The sequence below is a fragment of the Molothrus aeneus genome, chromosome 6 (genome assembly GCF_037042795.1).
Source record: "Molothrus aeneus isolate 106 chromosome 6, BPBGC_Maene_1.0, whole genome shotgun sequence".
Taxonomy (NCBI): domain Eukaryota; kingdom Metazoa; phylum Chordata; class Aves; order Passeriformes; family Icteridae; genus Molothrus; species Molothrus aeneus.
Genome location: NC_089651.1, coordinates 51,211,196 through 51,235,964, shown reverse-complemented (window position 1 = coordinate 51,235,964; position 24,769 = coordinate 51,211,196). Strand labels below are relative to the sequence as shown.

Sequence of the window (24,769 nt, the reverse complement as noted above, 5' to 3'; positions counted from 1 at the left end):
GTGTTAATTGTGAAAACAAAGAAAGTCATCAACTTGCATGAAAGGCATCTTCTACATCACAAGACCTTATTGAAAATCAAATGCTTTTTTTACTCCACTGACAAGTATGAAATATTAAATCATGACCTGAACAACAAGAGTTGTTGATCTTACATGAAAGATCTGATTGGAGATTTTTGCAGCACTCTGGAAGTCCCAGGCAACGATGGTGCGATCGGCTGAGTCCCGGCTCACTGCGTCCGTGCTGGTAAGAAATTCTCTTCCTTCAGGGAGGAAGAGTATATCCAAAGTCTGCTGTACTGCAGCTTTGTACACTCTCAACACCTAGTGGACAAAAGAGTTTGTTATTTTTTTGGCAGATTAGAACATGATAACCCATGTTTTCCCTCTTTGTATAAATAATTATCTCCATTAAATTATATATTATTTTTAAACATCAAAAGGTAACTCAGTTTAAAATGTTGACATACTAGTGTTTTTAAATAGCTTGGTCAATGAATATAAAGAATCAATACACAGGAAAATTAAATTATATCTTTTTAAAAGCATCAGTTTGTACAATTTATATATTATATTTATATATACATAAGAGTCTGTTGTGAATTACCAAGGAACTAGAGTAAGATCCAGAAAGAGCTTCAGACAACACAATGTGAAGCTGGGTCTACACAAACTTCCTTTAATATTATGAATTCTTCTGGATTCCATAAAAGAAGCAAAAGAATCCTTGGCAGCAAACTGTCCCACTCAGTGAGCCAGGTTTAAAATGAAGGACTCAGGGAGTTTGGGGTGGCCAAAGTGGCAACACTAAACACATCATTGCAACCCCTGGGGACAAGCCAGGACAACCAGAGCAGCAACAAACATTCCTTAGCTGCCTCCCAAGATGAAAACCAGCAGAGCAACCACCTCAGGTGTCTGCACACCAACACACACAGCCTGGGAGCAACCAGGAGGAGCTGAAGCTGTGTGCCCAGCCAGAAGTGAAAGGGACCTGAGGATCCTCATGGACAACAAGCTCAACAGGAGTGAACAGCAAAGAAATCCAGCTGGGTGCTGGGGCACATCAACAAGGGCATCACTAGCAGAGATTGTCATTGTCCCACTCTTGTCAGCTCTTTTCAAGTCACACCTGGGACATTGTGTTCAGTTTTGCCCATGCTACACAAAAGACATGGGGACAGGCTGAAGAGAGACCAGAGAAGGGCAGTGAAGATGCTCAAAAGACTGGGAAGCTGCTACATAAGGAAAGGCAGAAAGACCTGAGCTTGCTCAGCCTTGAGAAAAAAAGGTTTAGGGGAGACCAAGTTTCAGTATTTAAAGGGTGGCTACAAAATTGATGGAAACTCCCTTCTTACAAAGAGTTATGTGGAAAAGAGGAGGGGTAATTGGTGCAAGTTTCACCTGGGGAGATTTTGATTGTACAGAAAAAGTGGGTTAGATCCATGCAGAAATGGGTATCAGCCACAGGATTTTGAATATTTTAACAGCCTATAAGCTGGATCTTAAAAAGTAAGATATTTTAAATTATTCTAAGGAACACATGAACAATTTGAATGTCCTTTCTTTCCATCTTTCTTCATGAAATTCTGTATCTATGTTGTCTAATTTGAATTTTGCAAATCAATACTTTTGCTTTCTTTTTTCTCTGATTGCCTCCAGTGAAGAGAAACTTCAAGGCAAGTGGCCAGATCAAAGCAAACCATCTCTCTGAATATGGTGATCCTTGAAACTAGGACATGGGAAGACTCCTAGTTATTAATATCTGAATCTCTCTCTCTCTCTCCAAGATAGCTGAAAACATAGCTGCCTGCATTTCCAAAGTGTATTCAGAGGTTAGTCCTTCTTCTAATGTCACTAGAATACCAATAGAGTGGAGAAAGTGCTTGAAGCATTATCCTGAAGTGACTCCCAACTTTGTGAGGCATTTCAGTGCCTACCTGATACCCCTTATATCCCTAGTGATTACTGACTTCAGGGCCCAGACCATTTGCAGATACATTTTTTAAATAACCACCAGACAAACAATTTTCAGGTGTCACAGTGAAATATCCTAAATTTTACCCCTATTTTTCACTTTCACCAATAAAAGAAAAATCATGTCAAGTACCAAACACAGCATGAGAACTTGATTTCTTGCCTCCAAAATCTATGACTGTTGGGGACATGTTCAGAAAGCTGATCCTGCTTTAGGGTGGATCTACTTGTGGATGTCCTGAGGTCCCTTCCAGCTCTGCTTCCTGTGATCTCAGCATGTAGAAGGATGGCAGCACAGCTGCTCCAGTTGCTTTTCACAGGTTTTGTGAAATACACAGTTTAGACACATCATGTTTGCATTTGGTGCAGAACCTTAGCCATGCAAGACCCTTAGCCTACAGACCCTGTAATAACAGCAACAAGATGCAAACCTGCACACTCAAAACCTGCACATTTCTCAGCAATCTGCCTGATTTTTTAAGATAGTGAATATACAAATGTGTTTCTTGCTCTCATCAGATTTTACAGCCTGAGAATCTGCATAATATACAAAGCAATTAAACTTTGTAAAGCCAAAAGGGATATTTCCATATTTATATCCTCCACTTTCTCTATGGAGAAATCACCATGCATATTTCTTCACAGAGTTATAAAAGGAAGTCTATAGTTCATTAGTAAAGTAGAAAATGAAGCTATTTTGTAGAAGCAAAAATGAAAAATAAAACCCCAAAATGAAAAAAAAACCCCACAAAATATAATAGCTGCCTGGAATGAGAAATGGAAAACCATACAGAAACCTGACAGCTGTAGGAGCTGCAGAAGAAGAATGAAGTCAAATTAAGGGGAGTGGACACAAAGGCAGAATCACCCTGACAGACTGAGGAGGCAGCTCCTTAGCAGCAGGCACCTTCTCAGAAGTGACAAGTCCAACCAGAGAGTCAGCAGGAGCAAGAGCATGGAGCAGCACAAGTGTAGAAACAAAGGCCAGTTAGTGCTGGGAGATGAAGAACTACAAAATAAAGCAATAAATGACAACAAACTTCCAAATGGATATTCATGGCAGTGATTTTTAATATTTTCTTATTTTAAAGGTGAAAATCACAGACATATTGTTTACATCTTCATCATCTAAAAAAGGCCCCAAACTTCGAAATGTGAAATGTGGGTACATATCCAGCCATATGTTGTGTCTGGCATTGTAAAGGGTTTAGGTTTTGGACTTGCTTTTAACAGTTTTTGGAGCAACAGACACCTCTTGGTAAGGAAAAAGAAGATACTGTGAAGTGGCAATGTGCAAATACTTTTAATGTTTGCTGAAAACCTGTTGGGCTCTTACAAAAACTGCTACTATCAATTTAAACATTCACCACTAATCATTAAACAATATTTGTTTGTCTGTTATTTAATAGAATATTTAACCAAATTACCTGTGTACCTTTCCTTTGCAACAGGAAATTGCCTATCAAAATAAGCACAAAATACCTTCTTTTTCTATTTGTTTGATACATACCTCAGAAAAACTATGCTATTTTATCTTCAAACCACACAGTAGGAACTGAGTTAGGGAACAGTAAATTAACACTTTGAATAGCACCTGGGAATTTGATATACATAGTATTTCAATTGCCCCATAAAGACAACTTTCAAAAATAACTAATTGCAACATCCCTGCTCAGGAAAGTACTCATAATTAAACCTGCTTTGTTCTACCTTAGGCAATTAATTCATGACATGCCTGAGGAACTTGTCTGGGGAAAGCACAGGTTTGCCTACCCTGCTGGCTGTAGTTTGTTAATAAAAACTTCTGCTCTTTTCCTACTTGCAGATTTATCACCTATCAGCACTGGAAAACTACAGTTCATTTCTTCAATCTAAGAATTTTATGGACATAAAATAATTCATTTCAAAGGAAGGCCTGATCCTTTCTGGTGTCAACACAATCCAACATAACAACAAAACTTCTTCAATAATGCAGGAGCTCATGGCTGCAGGAATTCAAAAAGAAAGGTAATTTAAGCAAATTAAATCAGTTTCAAATAGATTCTTATGGTTCTGATGATTTGAAAGCAAGCTGTGATGCTGAATTCAAGGCATATATTTAGATGGGAGTTCTATAATACTTCTCTCCATTAAGCACATACCATGCACATACTGGCATTCTGTCAAGAAATCTCAAAGACTCCACATGAGCAATTCAGATATTTGCCCCAAGCCTGTGTTGGTCACTTGTATGCTGTGTGCAATGCACTTTACAAAAAGCACCTCAAATTTTATGCTAGTGATGAGAAAGAAATGTGCTTTTATATCCATTGTCCTGGGCCATCAGGAGAGGAGGTCTCAAAACAAATCTAACAGGACTACAGGCAATATGGCTGGTTATCAGGAAACCCCTTTTCAGTGAGATCCATGGCTTCCAACCTCTAAAATGTGGCATATTTTTTCTTTCATTTCTTGTCCTATCTTTTTACATTTTATGATTTGGCATGGACCTGCCTCTTCCTACTGACATGCTGGGTAATTAGTTCAATGGAAGACTGATTAAATTTCCTCTATGAAACAGTACTACACCATTAACAGTAACAAAAAGTACATTTCAATGTAAAGAAAAGCTTACTCTTTCACAAAATAGAAGGGGTTTTTATCTATTGTAGTGCAAACCATTTGTGTCAATCTATTGTATTTCTCTTCATAAAGTTAAAAAACACTATTTGTCTTTACTATTTAATTTTTTTCCCATTTGTAGCTGCTCTGCTTTCAGAAATAAAGCTCAACATTATCAACAGATCTTGAGAATAATTAAAAGGAAAGAATGACTTTTTAAGATGAAGAAGTGGTTAACTTTAATCTGATATTAATCTCTAAGATTTCAGATTTTAACAATGTACACTGGCTTTTTTAAAGTCAATGTTAGATCACTTGAAAAGGCACAAGAATCTTGTGATGGAAATCATCAACCATTTATAAGAAAAAAAGTTATTTTCCCATCAGATTTTTTAATTTAAATTTATCTCCCCATTTCAAATAGGATAAGAAGTGAAATCCACATATAGGAAAGATAAAGAATGGCTTTTCTGTGAGGAACTCACAGAAAGCTTTTAGTACAATACCAAGGAATTCTTAGTACAGAAATGAGATGACTGAGGGGAATCTGAAAGAATTGGAAATAAAGTCTGAGCAGCATGGAGAAGGAGAGTGGTTTCCTCCATTATAAGACTTCAGACAGCAAATGAGCAGAAGGCAGCTTCAAAATGCACAGAATGAGATGCTTCAAACACTACATATTTGAACTGAGTTCCTTGCTAAAGGAAGTTGCAGATGTAAAAAGATTAAGAAAACCAAATCCAGAGTGTGAAAACTCAAAGTGATCCAAGAAGGACAAAGAGACAGGAAGCCCCCAGACTGTAAGTTAGAGAGGCCTAGGTAACCATTGCTGGGAATTGTGATAAAGATGTTTGCTGTGCTTTTCTATTCTCGTTCTTCCCAAGTGCATTGGTCACTGCTGGGGGTGTAAAACATGCCTAGAAATGGACTGGAACTGGAAGAGCGATTCCCTGACAGCCTCTAACATGAACACTCCCACTCCAAAAGAAGGAATGCTTCGTTCCTGGCTCATCTGAGTCCCTCTGGCAGCACAGGAGTGATGTCCTGCACAGACAGGTGTAGGATTTTCATCTGCAATGCCATCATATGAGGCTTCCAAATAAACACAGCAGACTGCTTACCTGTGCCACAGACACATAACACATGCCTTCACACTCAGAAAGGATCCCTGAATGTTAACAATTAAAATCAAATGCCCCTGTGCAATACCCCCACCATACTTCTTTGAACATTTGTCCATGGATTCAAGAAGGATTTCTCTGAGAAGAATAACTTGAGTTTTCTAAAGCACTGCATAAATCATCTTATTTTAATTACCTTGTTCTTCCTAATATCACCAGTACATGACAATGTATTGGCTGTTTCTATAGAAACCAGAAGTGCAAGCAGCACCACCAGTTTCTACAGCCTTTTTTCATATTTATATGCTATCCAGAGACAAATTCATTAGGGTCTCCTAAATACATGCTACTTAAAATGACTGCATCTCATCTGAAAGAAATTGCAATAGAATGTTTCCAAGGAAACAAATGCAGTGCATTTGAACCTATTAATTTTTTAACTGTGCTTTAACAGCTTGGGCTTATTTCTTTATAAACTCAAGTATGGAGAAATAGCTCACCAACATAAAAAAGCATCTCTTCAGTTTTTTCTTCTAAGCATAAAGTTGTAGATGATAGTTGCAATTTTGTAGCTAAGTAATGTTCAGAGTAATAAACAAAGATGAGGGAGGGAAAAAAACCTGTTGTTTCTCTGCCTTGAACTCTGCTGTTAATAAAAATTTTACAGTTCATTTCAAGACTCATTTTAAAAGCTTCAAATAGGAGCTTCCATCATTTTTTGCTAGTTAATTTGTTCTGTATCTTATAAGATCTCAATTTTTAAAATGGTAAATTCTGTGCAAATCTTCATATCTGTTTTCCTTAAATTTGCCTTGACTTTGCACTAATCTTTTTTCAAACTTTCCATGACAAAATTTTGTTATTAATTCCAAATAGTTGAACCTTTCTATTTCTTTGTACTCTTTCAATTTCTAGTAAGTTGTTGCCATTTTTCCTGTGTAATATTCTATTGCTTTTTTTTAATTGATTGTGCTAGCACAAGACTTTCTGCAACAAAAATAAAATAACATATTTTGTCTTCATTTAATGTCATGCCTGAAGCACTTCATTAAATTCCTCCAAGCCAGTTTCCTTTTTTGAGACATCCCTTTTGGCTACTTTTCTCATTATACAGTACCTAGGTTAATTCCTGCCTTCCCCAGGTTCTCTTATTGCTCTATCCAAGTCCAACATCATAAAGTGACATCAAGTAAACTTCACACAATCAACCTTCCCTTAAATAAAACAATATTTTAAAATATCTTTTATTTTTACATCTGTAACTAACCTTTTCTTCAAAGTCTGCTCTGTGGCTGTCCAGTCATATTTTACTGGGTCTCCTCTACCTGATGCCCTTCCTCTCTTTCCCTCCTTGTTTAACATAATCAGTGGATTTGCATTTATGAAGGTCTAAGAGCTTCAAATAATGCTTTAGGATCAGAGCCACAGCCCTGTCACCTTCCACTTATTCCCTCTCCAGATTATGTGTGGTGCTTCATCAGGACTTGCTGTTCTGGCAGTGATCACAAATAGCTCTTGCCAAAGCTCCAACAAACCTCACCAGCTCGTGACACTGGACAAGTGAGCATCAACAGACAAGAGATCAAAGAGAGACTATATCCAACAGCTGGGTAAATTATTCCTCTAGTTTAATAAAGTCCAAAAAAATGTTGTTAGTGATCTCCACTCACCAAGTCCCCCACATTTCTGTATGGACACAGTAAGGAACCAGTTCCTAAATGCTTAAAAAACATTAAGTAGCATCAAAGCAGAATATGAATAAAAGGTAAAATATGCAAATCTCAAAAATAATAAATGGATACATTTAGAAACTTTAATGATTACTTTAATGATTACATTTAGATGTAAGCTTTGACTGCTGTACATCCTTTCACCAGAGCTAACAGCACCCTTGCTCTACGCCAGGCAAGCCTTGCTGACACATGTAAATACATTGTTCAATGCAGTTTGACCATTCACCATATAATGAACTTCAGCTCCTTTAAAAGTAATATCAGTTTTAGACAGCTACAGTAGTAGTCTTCCTCTGATAGTACATCTGTGTAAGCTTAGAAGCCCAAATTAAAAAGCAAAAAAAACCATTTGTAGTCATATTTACTTTGCTGAACACAATAAGGTCCTTATTGCTGGGTTAAAGGATACAAGTCTCAACCTTTTCTTCTCTTTGGTATTTCAAGGAATACTAAAATTTCAGGTAGAATAAGTGGTTGGAATAGATACTGTATCCTCTCTGAAAAGCGAATGTAGATCAGCCAAAATGAAGGGTGACTGTGCTGGCTTGTGCTGAACATCTTACAAAATTCTTCCACAGCTCAGAGAAAGGAAATACTTCTAAAATACATAACTACTTTAAGGTCTTGGGGTTATTGCACATTTCTTTTTGCAGGGTTTTATGGGGTTTATCTAGGTTCAGCTCCAAGGTCCAAAGATCCCATGGGGGCTGTTCAATATGATGCTCCCTCCTTGGTTGACATTACAGATTGTTTTATTTTTTAAAACACAGCACCTCACTTCCAGGTTTTCTGGTCTTTTCATAAAACCTCTATAAACATTCTCCAAATTTTTCATAAGTTTAATCAATCTGTTATACAATAATATAAAATCTCCAGAATAATCTCTTTACCAGAGAGACAAAACTGGGTTTAACACAAACAGAAAGTAATACCACTATAATAAATCTCCACAGGCTATTCAGCTGCCGCTTGTACTTATTTTTTTTCAGGCTTTGATTACTTGTGTCTCTAATTTTGAGATGCTGTATACTTTACATTTCAGTGAGAGGTTAACAAGCTGTCCCATCCATTTATTTCTCTGAAGTATATTGTTTAGCTCTATCTTAAAGATCTAAACTCCCTTATTGTTCTTTCAGTCTTTGTCTTAGTACCCAATGCTACATTTGAAATTATTTTGCCTATGTGCTCAACAGAACAGGGATAGCAATAAGTATCTTTCAACATACCCCTTTCTTTTTTTTTTTTTTTAATACCTGCCTCTCTAATTAATGGCCTACTGCACATTTCTGTCATGGTTTAAACCCAGCCAGCAACTAAGGACCACACAAGCACTCACCCACTTCCCCTGTACCATGAGTGAACTGTCAAACTGAATTGAAAAGATTCTTTTATCCATGTCAGTGATGTTTACATTGTTTAAAGCAGGGATGCTATTAGCTCCCCTAAAATTTTTCAGTGTTTTAATAGCTGAAAGGATGCCTCAAACCAACTTGATACATTTTCTCTGGGACTTGCAAATCCAATTTTTGTACCACATTCAAATCATGAATAAATATGAGTAATTAATGCTCACAAATTCATGGTCCTGGTCAGAAGTACTAATTTTTAAAAGTACCAATATGAGCTATTCTATGTCATTTTCCATCAGCAGAAAGCATCAATGTGGCACACTGCCATAAAGCAGCTCATTTAAACTGCTGCATGTATGTGTAATTGGACAACATTTTTGCAATTTCTCATTCTCTCTCTCTCTGTTATGCTTAATATTTTGCTCTGAATTTCCAGGAAAAAATCCCCTTATTTCCTGATAAAATTATCATTTTGCTTCACAGTTAATTTTAAGTTGTGCAAGAGGATAGCTTGTCAAAACACAGGAGTACATCCTAAAGAATGACCCCTGAAATTGAATTACCAGCACTTGCTGAAATTGAGTTTTCAGTGTGCAATGAATAACAAGATTCATTTGTTCATTTGTGCCTGATTTAGGGTGTTCTCTCTATTGACAAAATATGCTGCAAAGCCTGAAAAGGCTATCAGGAGTATGATGATAGGAACAAAAAGAATCATTAGTTCACCCACACATCATTCCAAACTGAATGACAGATTAACACACTTGAAAGAACAGGCAAAACAGGAAAATCTTGTCATTAATTAGGATGAAAGAAGTTGAAAGATAGAAAGGTTATTTGTATCAAAATTGAAACAAAAGTGGCATGAGGCCTCAGACATCTATTTCAGTTAAGAGAAAATGACACTTATTAGAACAGGACAAATTTCAAAATATTGGCTAGGACACTCTCCAGTTTTAACTATGGCTATAACTGTGTAAGATAGAAAAGATATGTGAATAAGGATAGCAATATAAACTGAAAGCAGGAATACCTGAAGAATCCATTGAAAACCCCCAAAACTAGGAAGTGGCAGACATGACATATGGATGACATTGATAATTCATGCCTAACCAACATTTACTTCTATACCTGAGAGTTTGAAATGTAACTACAATATTTTGCAGTAATGATGCACAGGTGAGACTAACCTCCACCTCAGATGTTTGTCTGCTCCTCCTTACTGCCTCCTGTAAACTGGGTGCTACCCCTCTCTATTTGCCTTGTCCCTGCTGCAGCTACACTGTTCATTGGTGAAGGACATGCTTCTTCTCTCCTGCCAGTTTTCAGGAACAGTTCCACTGAGAACACTTTCTGGTCCACAGAGGTGCACATATTTCTGTAGGAGTCACCTTCTGCAGAACATCAGGCTGAGGTGGCTGGAAATATTTGGCAATCACAGCCTGGGATGCTGGTGGTGCTTTGAAGGCTCTGTCCAGGTCAAGCATCACATGCTCCTCTTCACAATGAACTGATTTCTGAATCTACCTTTATGCAGGACTGATCTTTAATCAGGTTTGCCAGAAATATCAACTGACAGTTCAGCTGTGGTTAAACTGAGGTACCACCAGAATTTAAAACCTAAAAGGAAGGAGCTGCTTTAAGAGACAAACACATTTATTGTCATCATTGCTTGGAATACAGTACTGTTTGATACCTTGCCTGCTGCCAAGAGAAAGCACTACTGAAACTCTGACAATTCACAAGGCAGGGTGGGGGGGAAGGGCCAAGAGCAGCATTTTTCAAGCCATTTGTCTTGGTGACACTATAACACTGTTCAAAGATAAAACTACTGCAGATTGGCAGAGATACTGACAACAGAAGAGTAGCAGACTCAGGAGACAACTCAAAACTAATCTGTCTAGCACAAGCACTAACATCTGTTCTCTAGCCCCTTAGCTCTACTTGAGTTAATGCCAATTTTGCAGTCTTCAGATCTTGTCATCAAAATCACTGATATCAGAATTGCTGAAAAAAAAAGTTTTACTCAAGCATAAGTCTTGGATTATAAATATCCATTGTAAAAAAATCTTCAATTTCCTTGAAACTGAAGTGCCTTCTCCATTATCTGTATTTGAAATTGTGTCTTACCACCTGTGAAAAATTTCTAACATATTCCTCCACAACCATACACAACATGAGCACCGCCCAGACAGGCACATTTTGCAACATGTGAGAGCAGCCATTTATTACTCTAGAACAGAATCAGTTATCATTTTCCATCTGAAAAGACTGGGCACTCTAGACACACACAAGCTGAAGGCATTGCCAGTTTTGGCATGACCATGCTCATCAATCACAATTGACTTCAAATCTAAAGAAGAATCATCTTCACAGATTCTCATAGATGGTTGCTCAGATATGCACAGGTGCAAAATCCATCATAAAGAAATTACATGAGGTGAAAGAATGTCTCTGTCTTTATACACAGCCAGACTACCACTTGGCTTTTGTATAACTACAGTATCATTTCCAGAAAAGATTATTGGACCAAGTCAGAAAATCTCTGAAAGAATGTTTTGTCACCTACATCAGCCATCTTCTCCTGGACTACAATCAAAGACCTCAAATTTTACATAACAATCAACAATATTTAAGCCTTAAAAAGATGACACCCATTTAGTTCCTGAAGCACCTTTAAAGGCAGTTCAGCATACCATGACAACAATGGGTTCTCTATTACAAAGGACATTGAAGGATTCAATTACAGACAGCACCCCTTCCTCACAATTAAGTTCTACTCTTATGAGAATCTCAAGAAAGAAAAACTGTATTTGCTATGTCATTTCCATGCTGTGAAACCACTGATCCTTCTCTTAGGAGCAAAGACTTCTATAAGTCTTTCTTCTTTAGTTCCCTGCCAGGAGGAACAGTGAAAATGGAAAATCTAATTTCCTTTTTTTTAAAGTTACATAGGTATTTTTTATTAAATACACTTATATTTTTGCAATTTAAAACTAGAATCATCTTCCTTCACAGACCTATGCTTTGAGAACATCTTCACATCCCTATGAAAGAAAACTATCCATCATACAAGTATGATGGATGCAATGAATCCCGACCACTTTTACAAAGGTTTTCATACTAACACTGTAACTCTGAAACTCACAGTAATTTTATTTTCAGAGTAGCCTCAGATGTGGCAGACTCAATATGTATTCACTAATGTTTTTCTTTGAAGAACTTATTCATGTGGTAGAGATCCTACATAATTAAACGCTTTCCTCAAACATCAGTGACAAATGCAACTGCAGCACAGGAACTTGATTGTTAATTGCACAAGAATACTCTGTTTCCTCAACAGAGCAACTCCCACAATGATTTCAGAGCTCTCCTGTTGAGCCCTCATACCTGAAATGCATCTCCCTTTATCTCTCACCCATTATTCTTAGTACATCACAGACAGAGACAAGGTGTGGCTATGCTATCTCATCTTTTTCAGGTCCCTTCTGCCATCCTCAAGAGCAAACAGATGGCAAACTATGATGAGTAGGATCTACCCACAGAGAAATTCAAAGGAAAACAAAGAACTAATCATTTTACAGTCCCTGCTTCTCTTTGAGCTGTTCTGTGCATGAGGATGTTGCTTACCTTCCACTCCCAGTGGCAGAGTACAGCTCTGGTCTTACCTGAGCTCTCAGTGGCAGCTGGGAGCACATTGTTCTTTGTGGTCCATGATAAAGTAAAAGCAGAGCCATTTCACACCTCTGTGGCCCTTCATAAATGTAAAAATTGCTCCAGGCTTCTATACAAAAGTTACAGGCATAAGGTGCACATCCTGACCCACATGTAAGAGCTTGAGGAGCAAATTAGCTGTACTGTTTCCTTGCTTTTCACAATCCTCAAATGAGCTATTGGCTTTGTTTAATTCAACTAGATGTAACTTATATCTACAGAAAGAAAAAAATAATATTTTTCTGTAAAGTGTTCCTCATAGCACTTAAAACACATTACAGAGGTTCATCTCAATGAATAGGAACACAGTGAAAAAGCAAAAGACCTCACAATAACATTTCAATGAAAGACCAGTAAGTACATCTAGCACCTTGATAACACACAGCACACACAACCTAGGGAACACTTGGAAAGAGAAAGAGAAAAAAGATTGGCTTTACCTTAGAAGTCCTTAAATCCCATGCTTTAACTTCTGGGCTGAATCCTCCACAAATAAAAACATTTGACTCTGTAGGGTGGAACTTCAGTGCACTGATCCTAAATTCTGTTTTGCTGCTAAATATCTGCTTCCCTAAAATCAAGTGACAAGCGGACATTAAAATTTGAGCAGAAAATGAGGTATGTTATTAATTTCAACTTAGTTTCAAAAATATCAAGGTTGCTAAAAGTGAACATGCTTATAATACCACACTTCAATTATCTGGGGCTAGTTTAATTTAATGAAAAGACAACTCATTAATTTCTATCCACTTGAAATTGCTCCTGCTCATGGGCCTCTGCACCATTGACTGCTTCCCACGGAAAGGAGACAACAAGTGGCTCCCACACTGAGGAGAGGAGCTCCACAGTTCAGACAACAGGCAGGAAGAAATCTACACATCTAATGGTTGAATGTTTCCCCACTGAGAAGCCAGTCTTTTTCTTTTCAGTGAGACAAAAATAACTAGAACAAAATATTGTCTGTACAGAAATACCACGTCCCAATCTATATTACAACTCCTGAGTTGTTTACTTAACTTTCAGCAAAGGTAGGAGTGAAACTTCATCTTGAAAGTAGGAAATAATTTGCAAACCACCATATGAAGGCAATAGCTGTTCCCATGGATACACTGTTGCCAACATTTAATTGTACACACTAATCTCCACAGGATCCTGTGGTTAGTATCAATTGGATTGCCTGCACTTTGGAACACAACAGAATTCAGCTAGGTTAATTTATAGGACTTTTCCACAGTTCGCTGCTTCCTTTCATCCTAAAAAATTCATTATATTACTGTACATTCACTGAAATAAAATTTTTGGAACAGCAGTATGAACCAAGATAAATATATCTGCTCACTTTCACAATAACAACTGTGATTTATATTCTACATATCCCATATAAAGATCTACATTAAATCAAGTTACTGCTGTAAGCAACAGTGAAGGAGGTATTGCAGAACTAGAACAAAAAAAATCCTTTAAAATACTATGAGAAAAGCTTCTTAAAATATTCTTCAATTTGCATTTTATGTAAGTGAGGATTATCTTAAAACAGGCTTTTTTAAACAACTGAAAATACTTTCAGCTAAAAACATTACTGACAGATGTAAACTCTTGCAGTTAGGTGTACAATACTGAAAATCATTCACACAGATTTTTTTATGCTCATTTCATTCTCTGGGGCCGATTTATTGGATTTCATCATCAGTTCCATTCTCCTCATCTGCTGAACTCAACTTACACAGTCAATAGGCTAAGACTTGTAAAATTACTTATTTATTCAGTTTAAAGAAGAGAAAGGTTTTACTTTATCACACATGCTCATCAAGGGAAAAGAGAGGGAAAAAGATTACAGAGAGCCTAAAGGAGGGGTGAGTGTTGTTCTATGAGAATTCTGGTATTTGTAGGGGATTTTTGTCCTTTTTTTAAATTACTTGCCACCATTCAAATTGCCAGTGCAAGATCTAAAGGGCCTCTCTGTCACCACTAAGTGAAACACTTAATTTTATCCATGAGTTCCTTCCCCAAAAGGACAAAAAAGTCATCAGGGCAGCAGAGATTTTCTCCACAAGTCATATCTGTGACCATCCCTTGCCATGGGAGCTTTCAGAACCCCAACAGCTACAGGGGAAAAAACCAAAAAGCTCCACAGGGAAGGAAGAAAGTATTAAAATCATCAGTTATAAGGAACAACAAGATATTACTCTCATGTACACCACTACCAGGTATCATTTGAGGGGGCTTTAAAAAAGCCACATACACAGGCATCTTACTCACCCCCAGAACTTGAGAAAATACTGAATTACCCCATGGAGGCTCACTACTCAATTTAATAGCACTTTACTCCCAAAGGAATGTTCTTCTTACTAGTTCCCTGCTTAATAAAAACTCCGGGAGTATAATCAACAAGTTTTCAATGGGACTGCAGCCAGAAATTAGCAGAAGTGCAGCCCACCTGTACTAATCCTGTCACACAACTTTATAAAGGACACATCAAATGTCACTGTTCTCCACAAAATGTTGTCCAAATGGCATTAGACATATCCATAACTGATTCAGTGGAAGTCCTCATTTTGGCAATCACTAGTTTTGCTACATGTTTACCTCCACAAGAGTTCTCAAAACTGCTTTTTCTATAATAAATACTTGTGTTCTCTAGCCTAAGACACGAGAAAGTCAGGTAAAAGGCAAAAAAGATGTGCATTTAGTTCAAGATGCATTTCATCTACTAACTACAAGATTTTTTACCTTTTCCAGAAAGATTGATTTAACATAATTTGTTATTAATTAGTCAATTTTTCCACCTCATTCCCAACTGCTTCCAACTAATTTAATAATTTGCCTGATATTTTCTTCAGAAACTAAAATGCTCTACAATCCCTACTCTGTCCCTCTCTCATTGCCTCCCCAAAGTGAAATTCAATCAAACATCTCTTTTTGAGAATTGAGTAAGCAGTGTTCTGAAGAGCTTGGTGTTATTAGATGCACACACAAATTCCATTCCACTGCCATGTCACAGAAAATGAGCCAGACTGGAATGTAGACAGGCTGAACAGCAGCAGTTAACAAACTCAAAAGGTGTTAGAGAAAGGAAACACTCGTTATTGTCACAACTAAAATTTATTCACAATTTACAATTCACTCAGAAATTTAGGAAAAATATCCATCTGAGAGATGGAACAGGTCAATGCAAAAGATGACATGGGGCATATTAGCTCATACAATTCAGTAATTTGAGGCAATGAACTCAACTCTTAGCCTTTTTCTGTACAAACTTGGCTTTAAGTGTTATACCTCCATGAGCAGAATTTATTCTTTACAGGCTGTAATGCTGCTATGATGGAACCTACCCCACAGCTTGGGAAATCCAGGTTCAGTGTTTGCAGGACCCTCCTCCACTTTTCTGGAAATCTTTTTTTCAGTTACCCATTTTTTTCTCTACAATTACTCACTTTACTAAAATGAAATATTCACCTTTGGAGGGGTCTTATTCCATATATTGAAAGAAATGGCCTTTGAGGAGAAGACCCCCTTATCCATAACAGGTACAAATCAGCACATTTGTATATACCTTTATTTTGTATATATTTCTTGTATTTTAGTTCCTAAAGGCAGCATAACCAACTCATAGACTAGAAAATTCGGCCTTTTGAAAATGTCTTTGGCTAATTGAGGGAAAATCCATACCACATATCATTTTCCTTTATAAGGGGTTGTTATTCCAAAGCAGAAATCAAATGTTTCTCTAATCCTTAATTTTCACAATTTCAGTAACAATATCTACTATATCTTTTGCAGCGTGTTTTATGTTCTTTAAAGGCTTTAATTAAATTCTCCAAGCATTAAAGGCTTGCCAGTAACATAATAATAACATGCACAATATGGAAAAAATCTTTAAAAATATCTTGAATAAATGTTTCCGCTTCTTTATGCAGTAGCCTACTGTGAAACTGCTCAGCTATGAAATCAGATGTTTTAAAGGCTATTTAACACTCTGAATTTTTCACAGAACATCAGCACAGTTGCTCAGAACAGGATGCCTCTGTAACTGTGCTTACTGGCCCTCAGGTTCACACACCTACCTGCATAATCCTAAAACATTTACTTCCTTACTCTAATCTGTAATCTGGCTTGCTGTACAGAAAGGTGAAGCCTGAGACTTACAAGAACACAAGAGCAATCTTGCCTCGCAAAATGGATTCCCCTCTGTGTTTAGAAAAAGACATAAAACAACATATACAAAAATATTTCATTACAGTCACAGTCCCTCTCATGCACAATAGTGAAAACAAATAGATTGATTAGACATCATTTGTTCTTAAGAAATCGATGCTCTGTTATTTCTCCATTCTTGGTGTGCTTACAAATGGCCTTATTATTTTCTCAAGAACCAAAGTTATATTGATTACATGTTTTTTTCCTAATTTTTGTCCCTACATGTTCACAGGTTCACAATAAGTGCAGATTTTTGAAATATTAAATTTTCTCTTTTAACTTTTGAAACGTCCCCATAATAAATACTTTTCAGCAAGGCTTTGCAACAGTGAGCATAAAAAGTAAAATGCTGTTACCTCCTAGCTGGAGAGTGCTATGTTCAACTTATTTCATAAAACTGCTGAATCTTGGGGGAAACCTTTGACCTCACATCAAAGGTGCCTGCATACACTCAAAAGAAAAAAATAAGCAAGCAAACAAAAACATTATCAATCAACTGGGCTTTTTTTTCTGAGGTGCCACATAAAAGCTTTCTGCATATTAGAACATATTCTCTAAATACTACTGGGAGAGAAAAGGAGGAACAGAGGAATGCCACAGCTTTCCTAGGGTGATGTTTAGGTAAGAGAACTAGAACTCCTATGTGAACAAATATGAGTACATTAAAAATAGTAATGTTATATCTATAGGACTATCAAATTAGAAGAGTAAAAAATACATTAAAAAGAAAATTTTCTTGGTAGGTACAAAATGTTCCATTAAGAACTCTCTCTCTCTCATTATAACTCTGAGGAAATTATATTTGAAAGCAAGCTTAGTCCATGAACTAAAATACAACTGCAGCATTTGGCAACTTAGGAAATGTGCCAAAATTTCTTGGAACATTCCCTCTGTCATAATATTAAAGAAATGAAAAGTATCTACCATATGCAAATAGTAAAAAACCCAGCCAATGTTCTGCCTATGCTATTATACCAATTCATTTGTGACTAATGAAAAATCTACTGATTAATAAAACATGCATTCCAAAAATAAAACAGTTATAAATAAATTCTAAAAATACAATTACCCTTCCAAAGTTGGTAGAGCACCTCCATTGCATCTGGACATAACAGAAGTTAAATGTCAAATGTATTTGACCTAGAATGTTTTAAAAGCATTTTTTTCAGTGCTCTCAGAATATAGCACTATTTAACACTTTGTAAATAACAATGTGTCTGAACTACCAGTAATAGAAAATGACTGTGTGTTATTAGAGAAAAACAAAACCAGGGAGTCTCAGAGTGCTGCATTATCATATTTGTGAAAATATTCAAAAGGCTTTATTTTTATAAAGAAATAGTATATTTAAAATAGGACAATAAAAAAATATTAGCTAGTAACAGGCAGTAAATCTGCAGGTTTTGGATCTACCAATATTCATGAATCTCCATAGTGCAGTACTGAACTTGCCTGATGCAAACTGCAACTGATCACAGAACCACTCATGTGAATGACTCATGCATAACCTTGAGTTCTTTAAAAATTAATGTATATTTTGGGTCCAACCCATACTGAATGTGTACAACAGCTTTTAAGAAAACCATATTTGTGGAGAGTCTTAGCTTCACATCCATGTGGCCCTTGAAGATAATAAATGATGACAAACAAAAATTGAATTTAAAAAATACTTCTAGTAGGTAAATACTTCCTGATCTGGACTGGAATGAGGATGACCTTTTTTGCTGCTGAAAACACTGCTGATTCACATTCAGCACCAGGACCTCCAGGTATTTTTTTGCAAAGTTTCTTTCTAACCAGTTTAGCATCAGCCTCGTCTGTTGCACAGGACTATTCCATTCCAGATGCATCATGTCCTTGTTGAACTTCCTGAGATTCCTATCAGCTCATTTTTTATGCTTGCAGTATCTTAGATCTTTTTATATGTAAGAACTTTCCTTTCATACAGGTGACAGGGGCAAGGGGTTTGATGGTGTAAAACTGTAGGATAATATTTCATGGATGTGTCTTCTAGCCTTATATCAGGATTTCTCTGCCAACAGCAAAAATTCTATTTCATGATTAATGAGATTTCAGTGTTTGCTTCTATTCTGATGTTGTTCAGATCATAAAGATAGGAAAAAAAACACTCCAGAATATGCAATATATTAGCACATGGGATACCCAAACTGAAGTCCAATCTCGGAAAGAAAATTTCCTGAAGAATTTATTCTAGTGCTGTTTGTTAAAAAATTGCTGACACATTCCTTTGAGAATTATCATAACTATCTTTCATCAGACACAGAACAATTAGCAAGATTACAATTTCAATTTAGTAGGGCAGAAACTATGTTCCCAACAAAAAACCAACAGAAAATGACAAAAACCCCCCACAGCTCAGCAGCTCAATACCATGTATGTACTAAGCTGTATTTGCAACCATTTTTAAACTTTTTAAGTCATTCCTTATAGACCATTAGGTTTCTTTTAGTGAAGGACATGCAGCAATTTTTACAAAACAGATGTAAAACATATACTGAAAACAAGACAAGATTAGATTTTAGGAAACTACTGGAAAAATGTTGAACCAGAACAAAATATACAAGAGCATAGAGCCTGAAAGAGAGCATTATTATTTATAAAATCCCACTGGCATGCATTTACTACATTTAAACACACTGGTAGTTAGTTCACACTAGCAATGGAAAGTAATTAGGACTGAAGTCCAAAAAAGTACATGAAAGTCCAATGTGAAGGAACAGTTCTAACATCTATCTGAAGTTAATCAAAGAAGAAATCATCTTAGCACTGATGAAGAGTGAGGAGGAATGAATGATTCAGTGAACTAATGTAAATCAAAATCTTATAGATGCCTTAGTGTTTTTCAAATGGAAATGAGGCTTTTTATATCAAATTGATTTGGATTCCAGAGGCAACTGCTTGCCCTGTCTCTCTGAACAGAACTGACTGAAATGTATGAAAAGAAGAGTAACTTTACAACAGGGAAGGAGCTTGCATACTGGCTTGCATACATGGGAAATCAGACTAAAATTCTGATCACTCCTATTATGCTTTTCCAAATGGGGTGTGAAAGGTCCAATCACAACTGCAGTTCAGAGGAACTACAAGGAATTCTGTGTTCTTTAAATAAGACAGTAATGAATACCTGATATTTCCAAGTATATAAGCATTCATTTCACACATACAATTTATTTAAGTAGCTAGAAACACTATAACTCACAAGTCAGTAAGGAAAGAACCATTTACAAATTTATCTGCTTTGACACTTTTAAGTATATTTTGTTATTGTTGTCATTTCCTAGAGAAAATATAAATGAATCACTATAATCAACTTAATCCAGTCTTCTGTCCCATTACTGGTTAGTTAAGCTGAATAGATGTTGGAAATTAAAGCATATTATTTAAATTATGTATCTTTGGAATTTTCCCTATGATTTTATGAGATTTTTCCCAGGGTAGGGAAAAATTACTCAGACACACAGAATCTATTCAGCTGCTACAAATCCCATTATGAAGATAGCCATTCCATTTAGAATTTTTTAGCATTACCAACAAAGTAAATCCACTTGGATTAGTAAGATTCAGTATTATGTGGGACTAGAAACATTGCTGTAGAAGTCTGACAAATTCATGACTTGGCATATTAACCTTATGTACTATTACACCAAGTATATAAAGCTCCTTTCCTCATTAAAAAAGCTGAATATTCTCAAAACATCAGTATTCTGTAACATATTTTACATTCCCACACTGCAACAGCTCCCTTCCAGCCATCATTGTATTCAAATACTTCTGGTACAACTATTGTTGAGAAAAATAAATTCTTGGAGCACGAAAAAGAACCTTTTTCTCATGTGAACAGTATTTTAAAATTTTCTTGGCTGCTTTCTCAGTTCCTCTGAATAGGACTTCTGCTTTCCAGTTATTCACATACAATGTAGTTCTTGCTTTTATGCAAGAGAAAATCCTCCTAGACAAAAACCGCTCGTAATTTTTGTAAGGATTTCTATTGTAGTCATACAAAAAATATTGCACCTTTGCAGGAGTTAAACACTTAAAAATAAACTAAGTGGGAAATGTAAAATTGCATCTCTTCCCTTGACAAGGTCCCATTTTGGATCTAATTCATACATTACACACAGAGATGTCCTATTATGCAGAGTCCCAGTGAATGCTGCTGATGTTGGAAACATACATTAAGGAGAGAAGGAATACAGCTGACAGAAGCACTTTAGGTTGTGTAGGAGACATGAGGAGACACAGCATCCAGGAAATTAGTTGTTAAGGTTACAACAATCAAATCCCAAATCAAATTCAAAAATGCATCAAAGCAACACAAGTTCAGTCTCAAGGTTTCATACCAGAATTTAAGTTTGTATACTCCTAATTAAGGTCCTATTCAGAAAAAACAAAAAATCACCTAATTAACTTCAAACACAAACTTCAACCCAACAGAGAATGAAATACAAGCCTATGTTTAAACTAAATATATGTATAAGTGTTACTGAAGTCAGTCTTAAGAGGCTGTTCAAACACTTTAATGAATTCTGGTGACAGAGCGTAAAAACACACATTTCATTCCATTCATCTGTGTAGTATCTGACAACACAAATTACATGTGATTGTCAACTGTAAGATATTTCAGTTTTCTGAAACTTCTCCAACTACTCTTAATTGCCAAAATACATTTTTTAAGTAAGGTCACATTTAAAGAATTCTAACTTTCACCTATGGATTTGTCTATATTTTAGAAGAAAGAGTAAGGCTAGCAAGATCCCAAGTGATCTGTACACAATAAAGAAATGGCCGTAATGCATTCTTCATGGCCTTTACCTGTTTCTGTATCTGTTAAATGCAGCATGGAATCAAAGCCCCCACTGAGGATCCTTCTTCCACAGGATGACCACCGGGCAGCTCGAACAGCAGAGGAGTGACAGGAGAAGGTTTTTAAACAGCAGCCTGTATCTACAGCATCCCAAACCTTAAAAAGAATGATAAGGACACCTTTACAAAGAATCACAGTATTTTTTTTCAATAATAATTTGCTTCAGGAAATCATTGTAGTTAAGAAAGTTTGCATTCTGAAGTATCAAGTTGGTAACTTGATACAACTTGTTACTTGTTTTCAAGTAATATATTTTAGAAAACACAACTACTTTGACTTCAGTTACCAAATAAGTTGACAAAAAATTATATATATAATTATATATATAATATGCTATATATATAATTATATATATTATATGCTTTTCATGGTTCTATTTTTGCCACAGTTTTAAGATAAAATTAGAAGTTCGGCAACATCTGACCCATGTAAAAATCAAGTATGATCAGATCTGTGACGGAAGGCTAAACATCAAAACTATTTTCTTATAAATGTTCCTCTTCAGTAAAAACTGGACTATAAACTGGATTATTACTCCTATGGTTGTACAATATAATGCCTGTGGAGCTTAAAATGTGAAAAGGGTGAAAAAAGCAAGACTTTGGGTAATATATTTATATCTTCAATTATATTTTCTTCTTACTGGAAAAAAAGGACTTACTGACAGTATCATCACATAATGCATACTCAGAAGACAGCATTCCATCAAAGAAAATTATTTTATCACAAGATTTTCTATCACGAAGCACAGTTCTGCAATGTAAAGCAACCAATTATCATTAATTACTTGACTAGCCAGTAAAGACTGAAACCATGAGGGCCATACCCTTAGTATTCCACCCTAATCACAAGTTTAAAAAATCAGGGAAATTTTATTATTACACTGCTTTTGAAAGTAAGTTTCTCTCTTTTAATGAGTTTTAATGATAGTTTCAAGTTTCACAGTTTCAAAAAAGGGTTAATTATGTCTTGGAGGGCTTTTGGTATGAGGAAGCTAATGAATGAATCAGGATAAAAGGAAAAACAGGTGGTACATGCTTCCAATATTTTCTGTCATGTTTTAGAGATTAAGTACAAAAACTCAATTTTCACGAGAAAGGTAAAGTAAAGCAAGTCCAACAGCACTTTTGAATTTATGCTTCATTTAAAAAAAAGCTACATAATTGGAAATAGCACATCCTTAAAGCTGCACATTTCCCTCCATTATATGAATTGGAACAAGTGATCCACTCTTGTGGATGAGATCACTGATGACACCCAAGAGACAATTCACCAGGTAACACATTTCTCTCCACTGTTTTACTTTCCATCAGCTCTTTTTTGCCCAGGTAATGGTGGTGTTGCAACGCTTTCTGAAATTAGAGTTGCATGGGCAAGGCAGTTTTGACTGAGGAAATTCACTTAGTTTACTGCCCATTAATGTAAACTTTTAATTACAGAACCAGGTTTTGAGGAAAACAGACCAAGAGGTAAACAAGCACTTAGGGGAGCATCTTCCCCTGTCAGATCCCACTTCAGTCCAGTGCTTCTCCCCCTGCTCCTACCCAGCTCTGCCAGTTTTCACTGGGCATCGTGGTGAAATGCTCAGCCAAGCAGTGAATGCTCAGCTGTAGCAGAATGTGTCTGCCTCGGGTTACAAGCACCAGGCTGTGCCTCCAAGGGACAGAGATGTTAACCATGTTATATGCACAAATGGAGAATCTTCTCTATTTCATTACGAAGGAAAAGGCTTCAGATCCTATCAGAGGATCACTGCAAAGCCACCATCATGTCTGCATTTCCTTAGGGATCCCCTTAAGTTCTTTCCCATTCCTGTGTATTTCCACTTTTCAACCTGTGGTAAGTGAAAAAAACATGGCTCATGGGAGAGAGAGTTCCACTGTACTCTGTCCAAAGCTGGAGAGGAATTCTGCTCAGCTGCTGGTGCCTGCTCCATACAGGCAGCCACCACCACTGAAGAAAGGAGAGGTTGCAAAAGGATGAGTCCCCTGCATCTGAGTTTGCATCTCCCTGCCCAAGACTCAGGTGTCAGATCAGCTGATTCTCCAGGGTGAAGGGCATTTCAAGGTTCCAATTTCAACTGAGTCAAGTGTGTCCAAAATAACTTGTGTGGAAATAAAGGCCTTTCTAGTCTTTTTTTCTTCACTTCTTCCAAATTCTAGGAACTACGGCCATTAAAGTTTCCTATATGTTTGAATCCTGCCTTCTTTGGCAAAAAAGGAACATGAATTACAACCTCTTTACCAGAAGAGGATCCCAAACATATTCTTCTGAGTGGCATCAATACATGAACCTGAAAAAAGGATTTGTTTTCAACACCAGTCTAAGGCTGAAGATAAGGGCCACAACTCCATAATCTAAGAAGTCATGGTTTCAAGAATTTCAAAGTTTTGGGTTTTTTTTAATAAAGTGTCTTAGAACTATTTTAAAAATTTCACTTAAAACACCAAAAGCTGCTAAACTTTAGCATGGTAATAAATACCTTTACAAGTAGCATTTGTAGAATAAACTCTGATATTTACATGAAAAAAAGATCATATTTAATACAGAAAAAATTACTTGGGCATGGGAAACAGTTCACTGAAAAATACAGAGACTGAGATTTATATAAATCTTCATTCACAGGCATTGAAACACATGTATCAAGTATTCTAAGACTAGAAATTATTATATATCTGCCAAAGCAAGACACATTTATATGAAATTATTTTTACCAAGAGATCAACTGTTTTAAGTGTTGTAGCTTGACTTCAAAACTCAGCTGTCACAGAAACTCAGTATTATTTCTAGATGAAATACTGAATTCTCATTAAACCTGAAATTGCTCTTTTATCTTGTGATGACCATTGTGATTTTAATTGCTGAGCTAAAAAGTTAAAAGCACACATTTCATCCTGCTACTCTGAAAATACTAATTTTTTGCCACACACTCGAGCAATAAGGTTATACATTATAAACAGTAACCAATCTATCCTTTCCCTTTATAAGAATCACAAAAACAATGAAATATGCAACTGTTGTTAGAAAAATAACACATATCATATTGTCTCCTCTAAATCTACAATTATTAACTAATTAATCATACAGTATTTGAAAGAAATAAACAGCCATTACTCATTTCTGGCATAAAAGTATCATGAAAACTTTACTTTTATTTTTTCCAATTTTATTTAAATTTACTTTAAATTTAAA

The 24,769-nt window shown here is 36.2% G+C and overlaps 1 protein-coding gene across 1 annotated transcript in view; it reads right to left on the bottom strand.

Moving 5' to 3' along the window:
* WDR25 (WD repeat domain 25) overlaps nt 1-24,769 on the bottom strand; it is a 58,801-nt gene that overhangs the window by 3,819 nt on the left and 30,213 nt on the right. The window contains exons 3-5 of the mRNA XM_066552133.1: nt 21,526-21,673; nt 12,936-13,066; nt 154-324 (exon numbers count right to left, since the gene is read on the bottom strand). Of these exons, the coding sequence (XP_066408230.1) occupies nt 154-324; nt 12,936-13,066; nt 21,526-21,673 (450 nt within the window). The remainder of the gene's footprint in view (nt 1-153; nt 325-12,935; nt 13,067-21,525; nt 21,674-24,769) is intronic.